The 18,491-nt window shown below is 36.4% G+C and overlaps 3 protein-coding genes across 4 annotated transcripts; all 3 read left to right on the forward strand.

Annotated features, from left to right (window-relative positions):
* The first annotated feature begins 1,818 nt into the window (after nucleotides 1–1,818).
* Nucleotides 1,819–7,525, forward strand: LOC103432980 (deSI-like protein At4g17486). Of its 2 annotated transcripts, none has more exons than XM_017332019.3 (4): nucleotides 1,819–2,261; nucleotides 3,698–3,985; nucleotides 4,227–4,307; nucleotides 7,136–7,525. In XM_017332019.3, exons 1-4 carry the CDS (start codon nucleotides 2,090–2,092, stop codon nucleotides 7,270–7,272), a joined length of 678 nt encoding a protein of 225 aa, XP_017187508.2. In that variant the 5' UTR covers nucleotides 1,819–2,089; the 3' UTR covers nucleotides 7,273–7,525. The 2 variants fall into 2 exon arrangements, with proteins under 2 accessions (XP_017187508.2, XP_017187507.2); XM_017332018.3 differs by having other exon boundaries at nucleotides 1,835–2,261; nucleotides 3,698–3,991.
* Nucleotides 7,526–7,969: 444 nt separating this feature from the next.
* On the forward strand, nucleotides 7,970–10,718 carry LOC103408276 (phospholipase A1-IIgamma-like). The gene is made up of 2 exons (XM_017324960.3): nucleotides 7,970–9,260; nucleotides 9,991–10,718. Exons 1-2 carry the CDS (start codon nucleotides 8,724–8,726, stop codon nucleotides 10,588–10,590), a joined length of 1,137 nt encoding a protein of 378 aa, XP_017180449.2. The 5' UTR covers nucleotides 7,970–8,723; the 3' UTR covers nucleotides 10,591–10,718.
* A 3,970-nt stretch (nucleotides 10,719–14,688) lies between these two features.
* On the forward strand, nucleotides 14,689–18,181 carry LOC103432981 (putative F-box/FBD/LRR-repeat protein At4g03220). Its single transcript, XM_008371201.4, has 4 exons — nucleotides 14,689–14,897; nucleotides 15,789–16,813; nucleotides 17,325–17,498; nucleotides 17,782–18,181. Exons 2-4 carry the CDS (start codon nucleotides 15,806–15,808, stop codon nucleotides 18,097–18,099), a joined length of 1,500 nt encoding a protein of 499 aa, XP_008369423.2. The 5' UTR covers nucleotides 14,689–14,897; nucleotides 15,789–15,805; the 3' UTR covers nucleotides 18,100–18,181.
* The last annotated feature ends 310 nt before the right edge of the window (nucleotides 18,182–18,491 follow it).

Here is an 18,491-nt window from a genome sequence, read left to right on the forward strand (position 1 = left end):
TTGTGGGCGCGGACGTTTTGGCCTCCAATATTCCTTCATCGACGTCGTGTTCCTCACCCATCACTGGGTTCACAAGGATTCTATGATTTGGGTTTCAATAGTTGTCGTGATCCTCACCCACCACTGGGTTCACAAAGATCCCATGATTTGGGTTAGAACGGAGACCATTGGCAGCGATCTGTGCCCACGACGGTTGGAGGTGGTGCAGTTATATAGGTCTTGTTGGAGGAGGAAGAGACGGAAGGGAGTAGAGAAGGAAGACGGTCTTAGCTAGTCCCTTCCTTTTCGAGAGCTCTCGCTAAGAACTTCTAGCGAGCCTGTTAGTCCACACAAGTCCCCTTTAGTCTCATTAAACATAATCCTAGTATCTAACAAACGCTGGATTATAGTCCAGTCTAATCTAGTGAGAGTTAAGGAAGCCAAACAATGGACTGCGCCATTTTGTGTCTTTTCCCAAAAATCAATTAGAAGCCAAAGTGGTAAGATGTTCATTTTCATTCCAAGGCTTACGAGTGGTACTTACTGAGTAGTTGTTGATCAATTTTTATTCTTCAAAGGTGAATAAATAGAAAATATTTTTACTCATCATCTTATATCATTGTTTTATTTTAAATTATAAAATTTGTGATCATAGAAGATTAAGTCAAACTCATTTAATAGTTTAGGGGTTGGTTTGTAAACTTTTAACATTACCGAAAACATTTTTAGAGAAAATTTTTTTAGTATATAAAATCAGTGCTTTTTTATGTGCTTTTTGCATAAAGCAATAAAATAACATTTCAAGATTTACTTACCATTTATTAAAGCTTGGTTCTAAAAACAATTTCAACTATTTTAAAAGTACTTGCAACCTTTTATTTAAGAGGCAATGTGTATGCGTATTACTGTTAAGTAACGATAGAGAAAAATAAAGCAGCCGAATAAATATGGCTTATTATATTTATACCCCACATATTGTTGAATAAACCTCACATACTTAATACACCATACATTTACTTTTTCAATTAAAATTTATCTTAATACACCCTATTTACTTCCCCATATTACCCTCCCACCCACATTCTCAACATACACCTTACATTTTCTATATACACCCCACATTTTTTATACACCACACATTCTTCACATCTTATAGTACTCAATCACAATTAAGATTGGAGGAAGATGAGGCTGCTGAGACTCTGTTGAAGGTGGCAGACGAGGTAATACGCTGAGGTTTAATGACAAAAATTCGAGGGTAAAAGCAGCAAGGAAAGGAGAACAATCAGAGGGTCTCTTGTAATGTGAATGGCACTAGGACTTTTGCCCAGATTGGCAAAAACTTAGTTGAATGTTGATGTAGTTTCATTGCATTTTCAGATGTATGAAAAAAAAAAAAAATTTATTTATTGGTGTTGAATTGCAGAACAGAGATTGTGTTTAGCCATTTTATTACTATTATCATTTCTTTAAATTGGGGTTATGCCGTGAGACGACATACATAAGGAAATATCGTTAATTTCTTCGCACTCCATTCAAGTTCTAATCCTGCAGTTTCATCATTTTCCTTGCATTTGTTGGGAAGACAAAAAACTGTGGGTAAATAATACGTTAAAAGTGATTTGGGATTTATTAAGAAATTTTTTATTATTTTTTTAAAACCTAATAAGGTCAAAATTGGTATTGCATAGTAAAATGTATAAGTCATTTAATATCAAATTTGAATATGATATGTATTTAACTGTGGGGTGCTAATAAAAAAAAGTCAATAAATATTTGTCGTATCGATCTAAGTTATAAATCCCAAATTTATATGCAGGACGGAATGTCGGCAAGAAAATGGTAAATTTTATTTTTGATGATATTCCACAAGACAACAACGTACAAACTACACACAACCAATAACCAAAAAGTCGTTTTAAAATATACTTTTGATATTTCTCCTGAAACTCCATATTTTCTCTCTCAATCTTCCTCCCGTTTCTCGGCATCCAAACGGCGGAATAACTTTGTGCCGAGGTTCGTTTTGATCGGCGAGCGGGATGATCAGGTTGTGCTAATTTCCGAACTCAATTGAGGAGATTAGGGTTTACGAGTGACTCAATATACAATGCGGTTGTTTCCTTTGAGCTCAAGCCCAAGCTCGACCGCCAGAGCAGACAAGGAGCTCACTGATCGGAAAAAAAATCGCGCCCTTTTGTACCTCAATGTCTACGATCTCACGCCTGTGAACAACTACCTTTACTGGGTTGGATTCGGGATCTTCCACTCCGGCATAGAAGGTTTGGGATTTTTGTGCCTCTTTCGGGTTTTTGAGTGATGCAAGGAAGTTTGAATTTTGAGTGTTTTATGTTCATTTTAGGTGTTATTGCTGTTTAATTGTGGTTAATTTGGGTTTATTGTGATGCATTTTATGAATTTTGAGGAATTTCTACAGTGTATTGTGTTGTTAGACTGTGCTGGTGTTTTGTAAGAAAAGAGTGACTGAAATGGTAAATAGAAGAGAGTGCTTGCGTCCGAAAGCATGCTGCTTAATTTATTATTGACAAGATTTCAAACAATTATAACGTTTCTACTGAAGATTTCAGATAATCATGGGATGGAATGAAACCTAAAACAGCTTGTGAACATTGATGTGCCTCTCTAAGAAATCTTTTTTTGTCACAAATGGAAACTGCGTTTATACGTTCATATGCATAATGAGACACATGTTTAGGTAAAGATTAGTACTTTAGAGTATTAATGGAACTTTATTGAAACAATATTTGATATTTGCATCCGTAACTGAGGAAGATGAAATTTCAGTTCTTCTTCTCGTAAGTGTGAAGTAAGAAAAAAAAGTACCATTTTGTTACACAACTCCACAAATCTGCTGATTAAGAAAGTAGGATTACTTAATGAGAGAATTGTAAGTTTTATATGTTCCTTACTAGAATATAGTAAGTCTGCAATGGTGCTTGTCGAATAAAAGCGTCAAATCATAAATATGCAGATAGGTAACAACCTATAGATTACAATGTAGTACGAAATGGAGCAATCAGGATTGAGGTATGTAAACTCACCTGGTGGCAGCCATGATGAATAGAGCCTTTGGGATAGTCTCCTCCTCTCTGCATTTCTGCATGTTCAAGGCTTCAAGCAATACAATAGGGCAAGCTCTGTATTGAACATGTAGTTATGACATTAGGGACCCAACCTATATTAATACAGTCCAAATCCGCCACCCCTATTAGAGAGAGAGTTAATATTACTATGCCATATCTAACTAAAAGTCCAACTCAATGAGGGATGTCAGAAATAATCATTCACATAAAGATCTATTACGCTAAGTACATTGCAGCCTAGATTACATGTGTGGCCAAACAATACTCAAAATATTCTAACTGATATATTATACAGAACTTTTAATTTGTGTGAATCATCAACCCACATAAAGGGTTATTGCAGCTATATCATTGCAGAACATATAATAATTATCTGTTGAATTTAGGTATAATGTTTCTTGAACCACGAGTAGCTAAATGTCAGAAAGCTGGAATGGAAATCTTAGAAAAGTACATTACTTCTTGGATTTGTAGAATCATTTACTTATTATTGTTGATGTTTTGCTCGTAGTTTTTCTTTATTTTGCACTGAGGCGTTTGACGGCATCCCACTGGCAGTTATACAAAATTGTAGTTGGAAAGCATGACAAAGTTCCACCTATTTTCGTTTACAGTTCATGGCTTGGAGTATGGCTTTGGAGCCCATGAGTACCCCAGCAGTGGGGTTTTTGAGGTAGAACCAAGAAGTTGTCCTGGCTTCATCTTCAGAAAGTCCGTCCTGGTGGGCAGCACTGATATGTCTCGCTCAGAATTCCGGTCGTTTATGGAGAACCTTTCTGGAAAGTATCATGGAGATACCTATCATTTAATTGCCAAGAATTGCAACCATTTCACTGATGAAGTTTGTATGCGGCTAACTGGAAAAACTATACCTGGATGGGTAAATCGGCTAGCCCGAGTAGGTGAGAGTAAGATACTCTACTTCAATACTCACAAGACCTACACGCTACGTGAATTACATTAGGTTTTCTAGACCTTGTAAATGAATGACATATCCTCGTTTCGGATTATAAATGCACAATTGTGTGATTATTATATGATTGACTTGGCTCTGTGTGCCCATAGATTCTATACCCTCGGCGGGACCACAAATGTTTAATGAGCTTTTCCTTTTTCTTAGTAAAGGTTTCTCTTAATTTTCAGGTTCTTTCTGCAACTGTCTTCTTCCAGTTAACATTCAAATTTCAGCAGTGAGACATCTTCCTGACCACCCGACATATTCTGGTATGTTCCCATCCACTGGGAAAAGAATTGTTCTATAAGGAGTTTTGAATCACAATCTTGCATATTTTTCTGACTTCCTTTTCTGCATTAGAGTTATACTTTCCTCTTATAGTCTTATGGTACTCAAGCTTCTAATGTTTTAAAAGGCGAAGGCGTGAGTGAGGCGTTTGATGGATAGCCCCGTCTAGGCGAAAGCCTTGAGGCGTGAGGACTTAGTTTTTATACTTTATATTATATATTATATATATGTATATATTATAATACTTTGTAAAACAAATATTCATTGTCTTTGAAAAGTGCACAAATTATATGCAAGTATAACTCACATGACCTAGTTTAATCAAGCAATCAAATTATTCAATATTCAAGCATCTACTTAAGTAAATGCATATATATATATATATATTAAAAGAGAAATAAGGATAAATAGAAAGACTTGAAAAAAAGAATAATATAACATTAAAAAATATAATAAAAGAAGGGAGATCAGAGTAAAAATAGGAAACATTGAATTAAAGAGAGTTGGACATAATGCATATAAATAATTTTAGAGTTGTTGGGTATATATAAAACCAACAATAAAGAGAGTTAGACATAATGCTTCTTTCTGATCAACTTTTACAATTTTATGTTTACTTTTCTAACCCAATATCAAAAGTGCTCAACTAATCCACTACCATATGTTGCTCTTCAAAATTTCAACCCACCAATTTCTCTCTAAACCAGAGTAATCTCCACCTTAAAGCTTAAAGTTTCTGATTGATTTGTGGCTTAAATTCTTGACATTTGGAATTCCCTAGAACTGAATTTATGAATATAATTAGTTTGTTTAGACTTAGGGTCTGCTTAGAGGTCGCACTTGGTGCGATGGCAACTGCCTTCGCCCATGAGCGGTAGGTCTCGGGTTCGAGACTTGGGAGTAGCCTCTCCATAAATGGGGGTAAGGCTAGCCGACATTCACCTCTCCCAGACCCTGCTTAAAGCGGGAGCCTTGTGCACTGGGTACGACCTTAGACTTAAGGTCTGCTTGTTTTTTTCACTCTTTTGTTTCAAACTTTTTGGTGGTCTTATGTTCATTAGAACGAGTGAGATAATAAAAATATGATATCAGATGTGTATGGGTTTTCTTAATTCTGTGTTTGAACTTGTTCCGTTCGAGGTTGAACAAATGAAATATATTAAGTTGCTTATAAATGGACAAGCATGATACGTCTGAGCGACTGTGGACATCGATTGAGCATATGGAGGAGATATGTCTGATTTCTGGTGTCCATGCATAATGTGGTCTTGGTTGGTTGAATAATGCTTGAACCTGGAACTAAAATGCATGATAACAAAAATAAATCATAAATTCACACTTCTTTCTTAGAAGATTCCTCTCTTATCGCAATTTTCTTGTTCATTTGCCAATGTGGTAAGATTAAACTACGTTGAGAGTTTGTAAAAGAATTATGAAAGTTAGAGAGATTATGTGTTTGAGAAAGGGTAAAGAACTCCTAGGGTATAGGTGGGTGGTGATATAGAGTACGTTACTTTATTGTAAATAGGATCTAAGAAAGGCATCTTTTGGAGTTCAATAAAATCACCCAAAAGAATTTCTTTAAGACCCTCTGATTAAATAAAATGCCATTGACTTCTCCTCTAAATGCTTTTGACTTTTCTGCAAAATGCTTTTGAATTTTTTTCCTCCCAAAAGCCTTTTCAACACAGTTGAATATCATTTGGATGGCTGAAATTGGCTTGCCTTCTGCTTTAAAAGAGCTTTAGTTGCAAGATCAGCTTTTGGAGAACATAATTAGTCATGAACAAGTCATGATAGGGTGGTACAAGCAACCCAAATTCCTCTTTGACCATATCATTCAGTTTTCTTTTACCATGCAACAAGGTTCTGGAGAAGATGAATTAACAAATGAAGCAAAGAACACAACATGTAGTTGTGGTGCAGATGTTAATAAAAGAAAATATCTAACAATAGTTTAGAGTAGTTCATCACACAAAAAATTTCGACAGATGTTCTGTTTTTCTTCTCTGGATGGTACTGGTACTAAGCTTACCAAATGAAATGGGGGTAAGTTTCAATCCTTAAATTGAATCCAGCTTGTTAATATGATGGAGAAGTTTAGGGACATGGAGAAGAGAGAGAGACAAAAGGGAAGCTTGTGCGCACAGATTTTTATCTAAGAGAGGGTAAGAGGGAGAAAGTTGATACGATACAATAGGTCGCTTTTGTGTTCCCTACAAAGTAAAACAAAATGTGGTTTCAACCCATGAATGGTGCACCACCTCATGGTGTACAAATGTGTGTTTTTTCTGTTCCATAAACATGACATTTAGTTAGAACACCGAATGTGTTTTTTATTGTTATCTTTTTCATACCATGACTTGTGACCATGGATTTGCCTTGCTTTTTGATTGCGTTTGTGAGAATAAAGTTCAGTTGAAGGAATAAAATAGAATCATTTATCCTTTTTCTTCTTTTTTTTTTCTTCTGGAAAGAAACAGAATAGGTTGAATCATCACTCTGGTTGATGGTTGAGAATCGATCTAAATTTAGGAACTTAGGTGGGTTAAGATATTTGTCGTGGATGTCTGATGGTATTTACCGGATCCTGCCATGCAGGTTTTCCCATCGATTCTTAGAATCTCGGTTTACAATTTGAATTAGTTCATGTCCTTCGTGTAGCTTTAATTGTTTATTGAAAAGGATTTGAATCGTGTGTGTATACAGACGAGGATGTATGATGCATATGCTAGAGATGGGGGGTTTGGGAACTTGACATATGTTGTGATGTGCTTGCATAAACTTTTTTCCCCTTTACTGTATACAGACGAGGACGGTGACGACGGATCAGAATCTATTGTATCATCTGGAACAGCAGCAAGTGAGGAGGGGCCAAATCATCATCTCCTGAATGTACCGAGTGGTGATGTAGCTTTCGTGAAGGAAAAACCTCCGAGGTTATGAAGGGAACTATAATTGATTCCGCTCACTATTATTTGTGGTATCCTTGTGTCTCCGTTTGTACTTGTACGTAGTCTATGATTCTAAATGTATCACCAAGCCGTATTATATGATCATTCAAGACCTTGGATGATAGTTCCTGGTATAGTGATGATGCTTGAGAAGTGCTGTGTGTGTCGTTGAAATGTATGTATATGATTCAACTTATATCCGAACTGTAACATATGTTTGATGAATAGTGATTAGTTATTAGATACACTGTTTATTTAAAAAGAATTCACAGTCAAAGTGTCCGTTTGTCCCTTCGGGAACATCCTAAAAAAAAAGTTTCTGCTTCTTCGAGTTGAAAATCCCTAAATCAATTATATTGACTCGTGTAGCGCTAGTATGTAGCACGCTTATATAACTAAACATGACATTAAAGTGATTATAGTGATTATATGATGACGTTGAGCTCGGAACTGGATCCATAAGGCTCACCATATGTAGGGGGCATACAAACATAACATTTGAATAATTTAATCTTAGCTCCTCGTCCAATGACATGGTGGTTTTGGCACGACTTTATTTGCTTTTGTTTTTTTGTTTTTCTTAGCGTTAGCCCAATTGGTGGGAGCGAGCCTTAACACAATGGAGATGTTGCTTATTTGTGATTGAAAGGTCATGAGTTTAAGTTGTGAAAATAGCTTATTTGCAAAGTAAGCGTAAGGTTGCGTACAATAAACGTTGTCGCAAAGTGGAGAGCGTTGTTGGTTTAGATTGCCCTCTTAGTTTTAGCCCAATTGGTCTACAATGTTATATAATTTCTTTTAGTTTTTAATTCTCTATGCTTGCATGAGAGCTGTTATTGGCACTTCATAAATATAAAAACAAAATAGTTGAATACGTGTGTGCCTGTTTATATTTACCAATCATTGTTTTTACTTTTCTTTTATATGCAAAATACTGGGGAGGAGAGGTTACATCAAATGTAAGGGTGAGTGATCTTAATCAATTGAGTAATAAACTCCTTACGTCAGTCATTGTTTTGGAAGAAAAAAAAAATTCACAACGGCCTACTTTTTTAACAAACGATATTATTTTGGGAGAGTGGGCTAAGTCTCACAATGTACTAGTAATAATGTGGTTCAAATTGGCGAAAATCAAACCTAAAACCTCTAACTTACAAGTGAAGAGAAATACCACTAGACCGTAATATTAAGTGGGCACATTGACGTAATAACTTAGAAATTTTTTATATATAAGAGTATGAAAAACATAAGCAAAAATGAATCGTGAAGTATGAGGTTGGAGCACGGATAGTACAGGAGTCATGACACAAGCATGCATGACCAATTCCTTAGAGTTGGTTAAGCGTGCAAGAATATCAATCCTAATTCCAAGTTGGCTATAACTAAGCAATTAAAATATCTATCGATTTTGAGTTAGTCTGTTAGGCAAGAGGGAAGGAGATCATGGATACCATAGCAACAAGGTGGAGGCTTCTTGGTGGCGAAACTGATTGGGAGGGTCTACTTGACCCTCTCGACATTGATCTCCGTCGCTGTATCCTTCACTCTGGCGAAAGAGTTGCCGCCATTGGCGACTCCTTCATCAGTGATCCAAGATCGAAGAATTGTGGACTTCCCCGTTACACAAAGACACATTTGTTCTCTAAGGTGGGTTTGGAGAATTCTAATCCGTACAAGTACACTGTGAATAAATATATATATGCAGCAACAGAAGTTTTACCCGGGAAATCGATCTGGTTAGGTTATGTGGCGGTGACAACGGATGAGGGAAAGGAGGTGTTAGGGAGGAGGGACATTTTGGTTACATGGAGAGGAACTGAACTGGATGCAGAGTGGGGTGTTGACTTACTGTTTGATTTAGTGTCAGCTTCTGATATTCTGGGAGACAAGTATGATCCTAAGGTGCACCATGGTTTTCATTCCTATTACAATTCTGCCGACCCTGAATCTCCATACAGTAAAACTAGTTGTAGAGCACAGGTAACTTTTTTTTATTTGTATTTTTGTATTTATGGGGTTATTATGTCCATGGTTGCTCAACAGATGTACTCTTTATCTGCTTATGCGTTCATAGCACAAGACTTTACTACTCATCACCAATACATCGCAGGATTCTATATCAATAAAGCACTTGTAATTTGATTTCTTATTTCTTTGGTTCTTGCATCTGTTAGAATGCAAGTTCATTGGAATAACTTTTAAATTTAAATTTCATGGCATGATAATTTATTGGATCAATACTTAGTTTCAACTTTTATTGCACATATATATACACACATACGACATCTCTTGGTATGAAAATTGTAATTTGTACATCCAGAAACAAAATACGATAGGATAATGGATCGTGAACAACATCTAACAAACTACAAGCACTCGAGAACAAGCGAAATTCGGTTTATAAAGGACATTGTAACAATATGCAAGCCTCTTTCTCTTCATATATACTGTCAAATCATCAATATTCGCAACTCTCGTTCAACACTATTGTTCTGCTTTGCTGTGATGCATACTTTCGTATTATCTACTCATATTACACAAATTTGTTAATATCAGTTGTTAGTTCATGTTTTATCATATTGTTTTTTGTTATATCGTTAGATAAAATTGTTATAATGTTGACTGTTATATTGAGTTTACTGTTGTTACAACGCTTTTGTTATCGTTATATCCGTTCATATTGTGATTGCATTCCAACATTACTTTGTAGGTTTTGACTGCAATTAAAGAAGTGGTGGATCAATACAAGGATGAGGAAATCAGCATAACTGTTTGTGGCCACAGCATGGGCGGTGCATTTGCAATTTTAAATGCTACAGACATAGTTTGTAATGGGTACAACAAACCTACAGACCGTCCAGACAAAGCCTGTCTTGTTACATCCATTGTGTTTGCTAGCCCTCGTCTTGGAGATCAAGGTTTCCACGACGTATTCTCAAGTCTTAAAAATCTTCACGTTTTGCGAGTCACAAATAGCTACGATATAGTCCCTCACTTACCACCGTTAGAAAAGTATGTTGATGTCGGAAAAGAGCTGAAAATTGACACCCTCAAGTCGCCCTATTTGAAGAATGCAAAAAAAGACGCGCACCGTTTGGAGATTTACTTACATGGAGTTGCAGGAACACAAGGGCGAAATGGTTTTCAATTGGTAATCAACCGTGATATTGCATTAGTAAACAAAAAGTTGGATGGTCTAAAGGATGAATATAATGTAATTGTTAAATGGTGGACTGAAAAGAACAAGTCTATGGTTCAAATGGATGATGGCTCTTGGGTGCTGTTGGATCATGAAAAGGATGATGTTTAAAGTGTAAACAACAACAATAGTGTAATACAATACACTAGCCCAAGATCAACACACAAAGATGTAAAGAAGAACAAGCTAAAAAGATGAATAAAAAAACTCCAACTTCTATTTTTTGCACACACAAAAAAGATCTGGTACAGGGAGGAGGAAAGGCACAACTAGTGTCTTTTCGTTTCTTTCTAAAGACTCCTCTTTTTTTTTTCTCTCATAGACAATAAAGCTGGACCTAATAAATAATGCCCAAAAAGATAATTCTAGACACTGCCAGCACAAACAAAAAAAAGACAAAAAATACATGGCTATTTAGATTCTCCAAAACATCAACTTTAATGTTTAACATAAAGAGCCTACAATTTGAATAAATTTGGTATAAAATACAGTTTGCCTTCCAGTGTTCGTCGTCTGGTATTTCGTGTATTCACTAATGTTCTACGTCAATTATAATGTATTGTCCTACAATAATGCCTAATGCAGGGATCATGAAGTGTGCACAACGCGGCCTAATAATAAATAAATGTAACACTATATTAGCTAATTTTTTATATGAATTCTAAACGAATTTGCGCTAAAGCTAGGTTGTCATTTGTAAGTGGCGTGTATCTCCATCGACACCCGGATGCATTTTTAAACGACCAAGGGGGCCGTAGAAACTTCTTTTTGGACGACTCTCTAAAAGTTGTTTGGAAGCATATGCTCACATCAACTTTATCTAGGAATGCAAAACAAGTATTTTGGCCTTACTAGACGAGGAAGGGTAAACAAGTTAGGACAGGAGGGTAGGGTTCAAGAGAGTAGAATACGTTTAGGAACATGGATTATAGGAATCTTAATGGGAAATCTATGGAAATAGTAGAAGTTATGGTTAGGAGAAGGATAAGCATTATGTGTCTCCAAGAAACTAAGTGGGTTGGTCTTGAGGCAAAGGATCTCGAAACTTTAGGTCTTAAGTTTCGGTATTCGGGACAAATAGAAAGAGGAATGGTGTTGGCATCATTGCGGACAAGACCCTAACATAAGATGTTGTAGATGTTAAGAGGGACGGGGATAAAATAGCAATCAAGATTGTGATAGGATAAGAACTCGTCAATGTGATTAGTGTGTATGCACCTCAAGTTGGATTGGATATGAGTTTGCAGGAGAAACTTTAGGAAGATCTTGGAGAATTGGTTCAAGGGATCTCTCAAACGGAGAAGTTATTCATAAGAGGAGATTTAAATGGACATGTGGGCAAAGAGAGAGGCAACTACAGAGGTATTCATGGTGGCCATGGTTTTTGGGAGAGAAATGAGGATGGGAAAGTTATCTTGGATTTTGCAATGGCATATGATCTCGTTTTAGCCAACACTTTCTTTAAGAGGAGAGTAAAGCATGTGAGCACCTGCAAGAACGAGTCATAGAAAACAAAAATAGCTTTCCTTTTAACGAGGAAGGAGGATTGTATAACTTGTAAGGATTGCAAAGTTATATCGGCAGAGAGCTTGGCTAACCAACATTGCTTGTTGATGATGGATGTACATATAAAAAGAGATAGAAAAAGGAACAAGACCTTGAAGTGTCCAAGGACTAAGGACTAGATGGTGGAATCTAAAAGGAGAAAAACAAGTTTTTTTCCAAAAATAAAGTACTCACCCAATGTGTTTGAGATACAGAGGGGTATGCTAGCCAAATGTGGGATTCCATAGTTAGTTGTATCCGAAAAGTGGCAAAAGGGGTATTAAGAGAGTCCGAGGGTTTCGCTCCACATCAAAAGGTGTGGTGGAAGGAGGAGGTACAAACAAAAATTAAGGCTAAGAAGAAATGTTGTAAAGCCTTATACAAGGATAGAGCAAAGAAAACTGTGAAAGTATAAAATAACAAAGAATGAGGCAAAGAAAGCCGTGAGAGAAGTGAAGCTAGTAGCTTTTGATGATATGTATAAGCGATATAATACCAAAGAATGAGAGTTAGATATCTATAAACTAGCTAGATCTAGGGAAAGGAAGACAAGAGACTTGAACTAAGTAAGGAGCATCAAGGGTGAGAATGGAAATGTCCTAGTTATAGAGAACGCGATTAAAGAAAGATGGAGATGGTATTTTCGTAATCTTTTCAATAAAGGACATGAAGGGAGTACTTTTTCGAGAGAGTTGCGTAACTTAGAAGAGTGTAATAATTACCCCATCCACCATCGAATCAGAAAGGAAGAAGTGGTTATAGCTTTGAAAAAGATAAAGCATAGAAAAGCAGTGAGCCTAGATGATATACCAATCAAAGTGTGGAATGTCTTGGGAGAGGGTATAGCATGACTCGCAAACTTTTCAATAAGATTTTGAAAAAGAAGACGATACCAAATGAGTGGCGAAAAAGCACTTATGTGCCTATCTATATGAATAAGGGCGACGTGCAAAATTATATGAACTATAGGGGTGCGTTTGTTGCACCGGACTATCTCGGACTGGACTAGCTGCAGGGACTAAGCTGGACTAGCTTAGATTAGACTAAGCTGGACTAGCTTAGTGAAGCGTTTGGTGCAGTGTCGGACTAAGAAGCAGGATTGCAATATTAAAATATTTTATATTAAATTAATATATATTAATTAATATTTTATTTTTACTTTATCTTTTTCCTTTTTTTTCTTTCTAGAATCATCTCTCCAATCCTAGTAACCTTCCGTCTCTCCATCCCCCTTTCCCTTTTTCCCCATTTTTGTCCCTCGCACCCACTGGCCCCTTCTCTCCCTCCCACCGTCTCTCTCTAACCCAAACAAGTGATGCAACCAAAGTGATGGTAGAGAGTCTCTCCATTTGCCTCACCAATAATGCAACTAAAATCCTCAATCTTCCTCACCTCCTCTTCCCACAAACCCATCTCATCCCCCACCCCAAAAATTCACTTAAAATCCCAACCTCTCTATCTCCACTGAGGTCGTGGTTGAAGCCATATACGACTTGGTTCTTGAACTGAGCGTGATGAGGTGTTGGGAGTGGGCAGAGAACTGTGGATTCCCTTATTGTTTTCCTTCTTGCTTTCTCTACTGATTACACAAGAAGTGAATTTTTTCCCCTTTTTTCCGTTCTTAGTTTTTGTAGAGATATGAAGGTCAGTCTTTAATGGAATATCTTATGTGACTTTTGACTTTTGTTTTAGAGAGATGAAGGTGAGTTTTCTAGCAGACACAATGACAAAAAGGCGCGGGGGATGGTTCGCACGATGCTGCTTGCAGAAGAGGGAGATGAGACTAGCAATCTCGTAGTTTTTGGGGGCCTCACTAAGACCTCTTAGTGAAGCCTTTAGTGTAGGTGAGTCCAAGCTAGTCTCATTAAGACTAGTCCCGCATGATAACAAATACCGGACTGGACTAATAGTTAGTCTAGTTTAGTCCAGTGACAGTTAGTGAGGGCAAACAAATGCCCATTGGGATATTAAGTTAATGAATCATACAATGAAGCTTTGAGAGAAAGTAATTGAGCATGGATTGAGGCAAGAGACGGGTCTTAGACAATCAATTCCAGTTCATGCTTGGGCGCTCAACCATTGAAGCAATCCTTCTCTTACGACGATCAATGGAAAGATAAAGAGATATGAAAAAGGATTTGCTTATATATTTGAAAAAAAAGTGTATGATAGGTACTCAAGAGATATTATTTGGAGGATTTTAGAGAAGAAAGGAGTATGATGTATCATTTTTTTTACTGTTTTTTATTCTAAGAATATTTGTTACAGTTATGAAAAGTAAAATATCTAATAAATATTAATTTAATTTGACATATCAGATGAAGAAGAAAACATTAAAAAAAGATTAATGTACCATATAAACTCTAAAATTTAGCGAGTGTTCCTTTATCAAAATTGTGAAAATGTGTTGAATCCTTGTATGACAATGTGAGTTAAAAAAAAAAAAAAACTCTTAAATTTATAACATCTCGTTTTAAATCATTTAAAATAAGGAAAACTAATGAAAAGGGCTTGAAAACTTTGAGTTTTAATGATAAGGACAAAATAAAGGGTAAAATGAATAGTACCAGGATTGACTTTTTAGTGTAAAAATGTGATTTTTCGTTAAAGTGAACAGCATCAGGTTCTTTTCGTTAAAGTTCCTTTAAAATATACTTTTCAAACGAGTTTTATTTATTTTTTCGTGGCTTTTCAAATTCGGCTTTACCTCGAGGCTTGAGCCAAAAAGGAGAGGAAAAACCCCAACCCGCTCTTACCTCGTTTCCCCTAACCTTCAAAAACCCTTGGCATTCCTCTCCGACCGGGATTCTTGTGTGTGCCGGCCTAGGAGAGTTGGAGCAGACAGAGGCCTGTCGCGTTGAAGGAAGTTTTGGGTAAGCCCTTCACTACTGATATTTTCTTATTTGTTTTTCTTCAATTTTATGTTCAATTTTTGGTTTTGTGATTGGCAACATTTGAAGATTTCAGACTCAATTTATAGGAATTTAGAGGGACCCTTTTAGTTTTATGCATATATAATTGTTTTATTTTCTTTCAAAGCTCTCTGTAATCTGTCAAATTTCTGGTTCTGTTAACCAACAGGGCACCCATAAGAATTAGTTGCAGAAAATGCCTTACCAAGTTGTAGTTTTTGCACCTTTTTTTAAGGGTCCGTTTGATTATTATTTCGGCCTGTTTGATAGCCATTTCGTTTTAGTTTTTAGTTTTCGTTGTGTCAAATGTTTGAGATAGAGGGAATGTATATGGAGGAACGAGGAGGAGGAGGGAGGAATATAAGAGAATGTAGGAAAAGGAAAACTAGAAACGACAGTTTAATAAAATAGTTTTTAGTTTTCTTTGTGTACTCTTCAATGTACGTTTGTTCCGCTTCCTTTCCATCACCCTTTCTCCAACTCTGCTCATCCCTCTTTTCTCCCATATTCCTAACTAAAAACTAGAAATGAAATGGTTATCAAACGACAAAAAACTAGAAAATCAAGCCTACTTGAAATTGTATTCAGTTTTTGATTTTTGGTTTTCATATCGTGTACCTTTCTTCCGCAGGACCACATCCTTCTCAACACCACCCATCCTCTATCCTTAATCAATCCTCCTTTATCACTTGTATTTGCTCCTTATATCTAACCAAAAAGCGCAAACCAAAAACTTGAAACGAAATAATTACTGGGTCCTTAGTTTAGAAAATCGTATGTGTAGGTCTTTGGCTTGATGCTGTTAATGATATGTATATTTACATAACTTTGTTTTCTTGTTAATTGTTGTAGAAGAGCAACCAAGTATCATGGAACACAAACATAAGCTAGTCGCTGCTGAAAGTTCTCAAGCTCGAGGAACTTGTCCCAACTATATAATAGATAGATTAAGTAATCTTCCAGATGAAGTGGCTCATCAAATGCTATCATTCCTCAATTTTAAGGAACTCATTCGAGTGGGCAGCGTTTCCAAAAGATGCAGAGAGCTCTTTCTATCCACCCCTTCATTGGTAATTTGTTCACCAGACTCAGGAAACAAGCAGAAGCATTTGAACTTACTGGACTCTTTTGATAGATTCTTGCTTCATCGTGGGGATAGTAAGATACAACGCCTTTCTATTAGTTGGTGTATCAGTTCAGGCCTCGCCAACAAGATTTTTCGTATGATCACGTGGATCCATATTGCGGCAAGGTGTAATGTCGAAGTGCTTGATTTTGCGTTGAATGGCAAGCATATACCTGGGACATTAGAACTCCCAGCTTGCGTCTTTCTTTGTGGATCTTTGAGGTCACTATTGGTGCACATGGATACAATTCTTAAAGCGCCCTCATTTGCTTGCTCAAGTAATCTCCAATGCTTAACGTTAAAAAGTGTTACGATGGATGAAGGGTTTTGCAAATGGATCTCAAGTTCCTGCAAATGCATTAAGAAATTGCAGCTTAGTTATGTTTCAATAGAAAATATCATCATTGAAAGCTCATCTTTGGAATCATTTAGTTTGGTGGGTTCCTCTTTACGTGGCATTCGCTTATGCCATCTTAACATTTCATGTGAGAAGCTTGTAGATATACATATAGAGTTTTATAAATTTGACAGCAGCAGCAAGTCAATGAATATTTTTGCTCCAAATCTGAAGTATTTGACATGGATCGGAAGTATACTGAATTACCATAATCTTGGGAAATTAACGTGTTTAGAAAAAGCTGAGATTTTTCTGAAGCGTAAGAAAGATGACTATGACTTTGAGAAAATATTTGAGGTTCTGTGCAGCATCTGCAAGGTTAAAGATCTTATTCTAAGTGAAGATACCACACAGGTAAAGATAAGTATCCTTTAGAAATTCAGGATGTTATGCAATATGAACTTATGTATATTTCTCCTTCTGGAATCTTTTAATAGATATAACAAGGCATATCTCTTGGTATGAGGCCATGTCATACTAATAATACGGATGCCTGATTTTTGCTTCTTAAACTTTAAAATTTCTTTCTAGTTGTATGGAACCAAATTATATTGGTGCTGGAGTTGTTGTTTAAAAGACATAAACATTACAAGAACTATAAAGACATTGGTTAGACATATGAAGTTGGCAAACTAAGAAGCAAAATCGTGGTTTTAACTTTTGAGGAATTACTGATTATGTATGTAGATACTGGAAATATTTTTCATAAGGCTCAACTTTGTTACCTTTTTCTCATAGGGTATTTGTGTACACATACTGGAAATATTTTTCACGAGGCTCAACTTGATTACCTTTTTCTCATAGGGTATTTGTGTACACATACTTTTCCATATAAGAAATTGATTTAATATTTAAAATGATGCAGGCACTGTTCAGGGAAGGTTCCATGCAACTACAGTTCGATGATATTTCTTACTTGAGCTTGCATGCTGGGGGCGTGTTTGATGACCTTGTCCCGGCTATGGTCTCTCTTTTGAGAGGAATGCCTAACTTGAAAACTTTGCACATAAACTCTTACCCTCGATTCTTTGGCTCAAAAGTAAGTTAAGGTCTCTCTCTCCCTCTCTCTGCCCTACACATACACACAACACACAACACACAACAGAAAATCTTATACGATCTGAAATTTCTAGAATTCTAAGGCAGAGATGTTAAAGCCATTATTCCTAGACAAGAGCAATGTATAACCCTCATCTTCTTAAGATGTATCCTGTGTTGGTAGTGCAGTGCTGGAAATAATTTCCTTTTATTTGGGAAGTTATTTTTTTTATTTTTGGTATGTTGCTAAACAAATTTACTTGATTTGGTTGTTGCCTTTCCAGTCATGCAAGTTTAATAGGAAATATTGGAAATCCCAAAACTTGGACTTTGTTCATTGTCTCGAGGTGGTCAAAATAGAGCTTTCCAACGGGTACAATGGAATGGAGTTTGCAAGGTATATTCTCGAGCATGCTCAGAATTTGAAGAAAATGGTCATACATTATCCACCTAAGCAATCATATGTTGAAAGGAGGTTACGTAAAAGCAAGATGATTTCTACTACCTCCATTGACTATCAGAAAAGAGATCTGCATAATCTACAAAGCTGGTCTGAATCTGGTACTTACTATAAGTATTTGAATCAGGGAAAGTCGGCCTAATATTGTAATGTTTGTTCTTGACTGTAATGCGGATTATTTTCCTCAGAACCTAATATTCTAAGTTTCGCTTCTGTTCTCAACAGTTGAGCTATATTGTGTTCTGCGTGCTGTTTCAAATTTGTTTACAGAAGTACTAGGAAGCAAGAAATCTAGTTGTCGATGAATCGGTTTTTTCCCGGTGTTGGAAATTTCTCTTATTTGGACAGAGGCCTAACGGGGCTTTCGTGATTTGGGATTCGAATGGATTGGAAATTTGGAAGGTTGAAGTGAAAATTTGTTGGGGTGTTTGTTCTTCTGTTCATTTACATGATTAAAGGTGGTTTCTACTTTCTATGAGCATAAAAGGTAGAATATTACAAGTTAGGAAACTTTTAAGGGGATTTCCATTTTTT

The sequence above is a fragment of the Malus domestica genome, chromosome 04 (genome assembly GCF_042453785.1).
Source record: "Malus domestica chromosome 04, GDT2T_hap1".
NCBI lineage: Eukaryota > Viridiplantae > Streptophyta > Magnoliopsida > Rosales > Rosaceae > Malus > Malus domestica.

Excerpts from the sequence above, each read along its gene's own strand:
- LOC103432980 (XM_017332018.3), top strand. The coding sequence starts at position 2,090 with ATGCGGTTGTTTCCTTTGAGCTCAAGCCCAAGCTCGACCGCCAGAGCA. Across the intron at positions 2,262-3,697 it reads CTTCCACTCCGGCATAGAAG|TTCATGGCTTGGAGTATGGC; the intron begins GTTTGGGATTTT and ends TTTCGTTTACAG. Across the intron at positions 4,308-7,135 it reads TGACCACCCGACATATTCTG|ACGAGGACGGTGACGACGGA; the intron begins GTATGTTCCCAT and ends TACTGTATACAG.
- LOC103408276 (XM_017324960.3), top strand. The coding sequence starts at position 8,724 with ATGGATACCATAGCAACAAGGTGGAGGCTTCTTGGTGGCGAAACTGAT. Across the intron at positions 9,261-9,990 it reads AAACTAGTTGTAGAGCACAG|GTTTTGACTGCAATTAAAGA; the intron begins GTAACTTTTTTT and ends ATTACTTTGTAG.
- LOC103432981 (XM_008371201.4), top strand. The coding sequence starts at position 15,806 with ATGGAACACAAACATAAGCTAGTCGCTGCTGAAAGTTCTCAAGCTCGA. Across the intron at positions 16,814-17,324 it reads TAAGTGAAGATACCACACAG|GCACTGTTCAGGGAAGGTTC; the intron begins GTAAAGATAAGT and ends AAAATGATGCAG. Across the intron at positions 17,499-17,781 it reads CTCGATTCTTTGGCTCAAAA|TCATGCAAGTTTAATAGGAA; the intron begins GTAAGTTAAGGT and ends TTGCCTTTCCAG.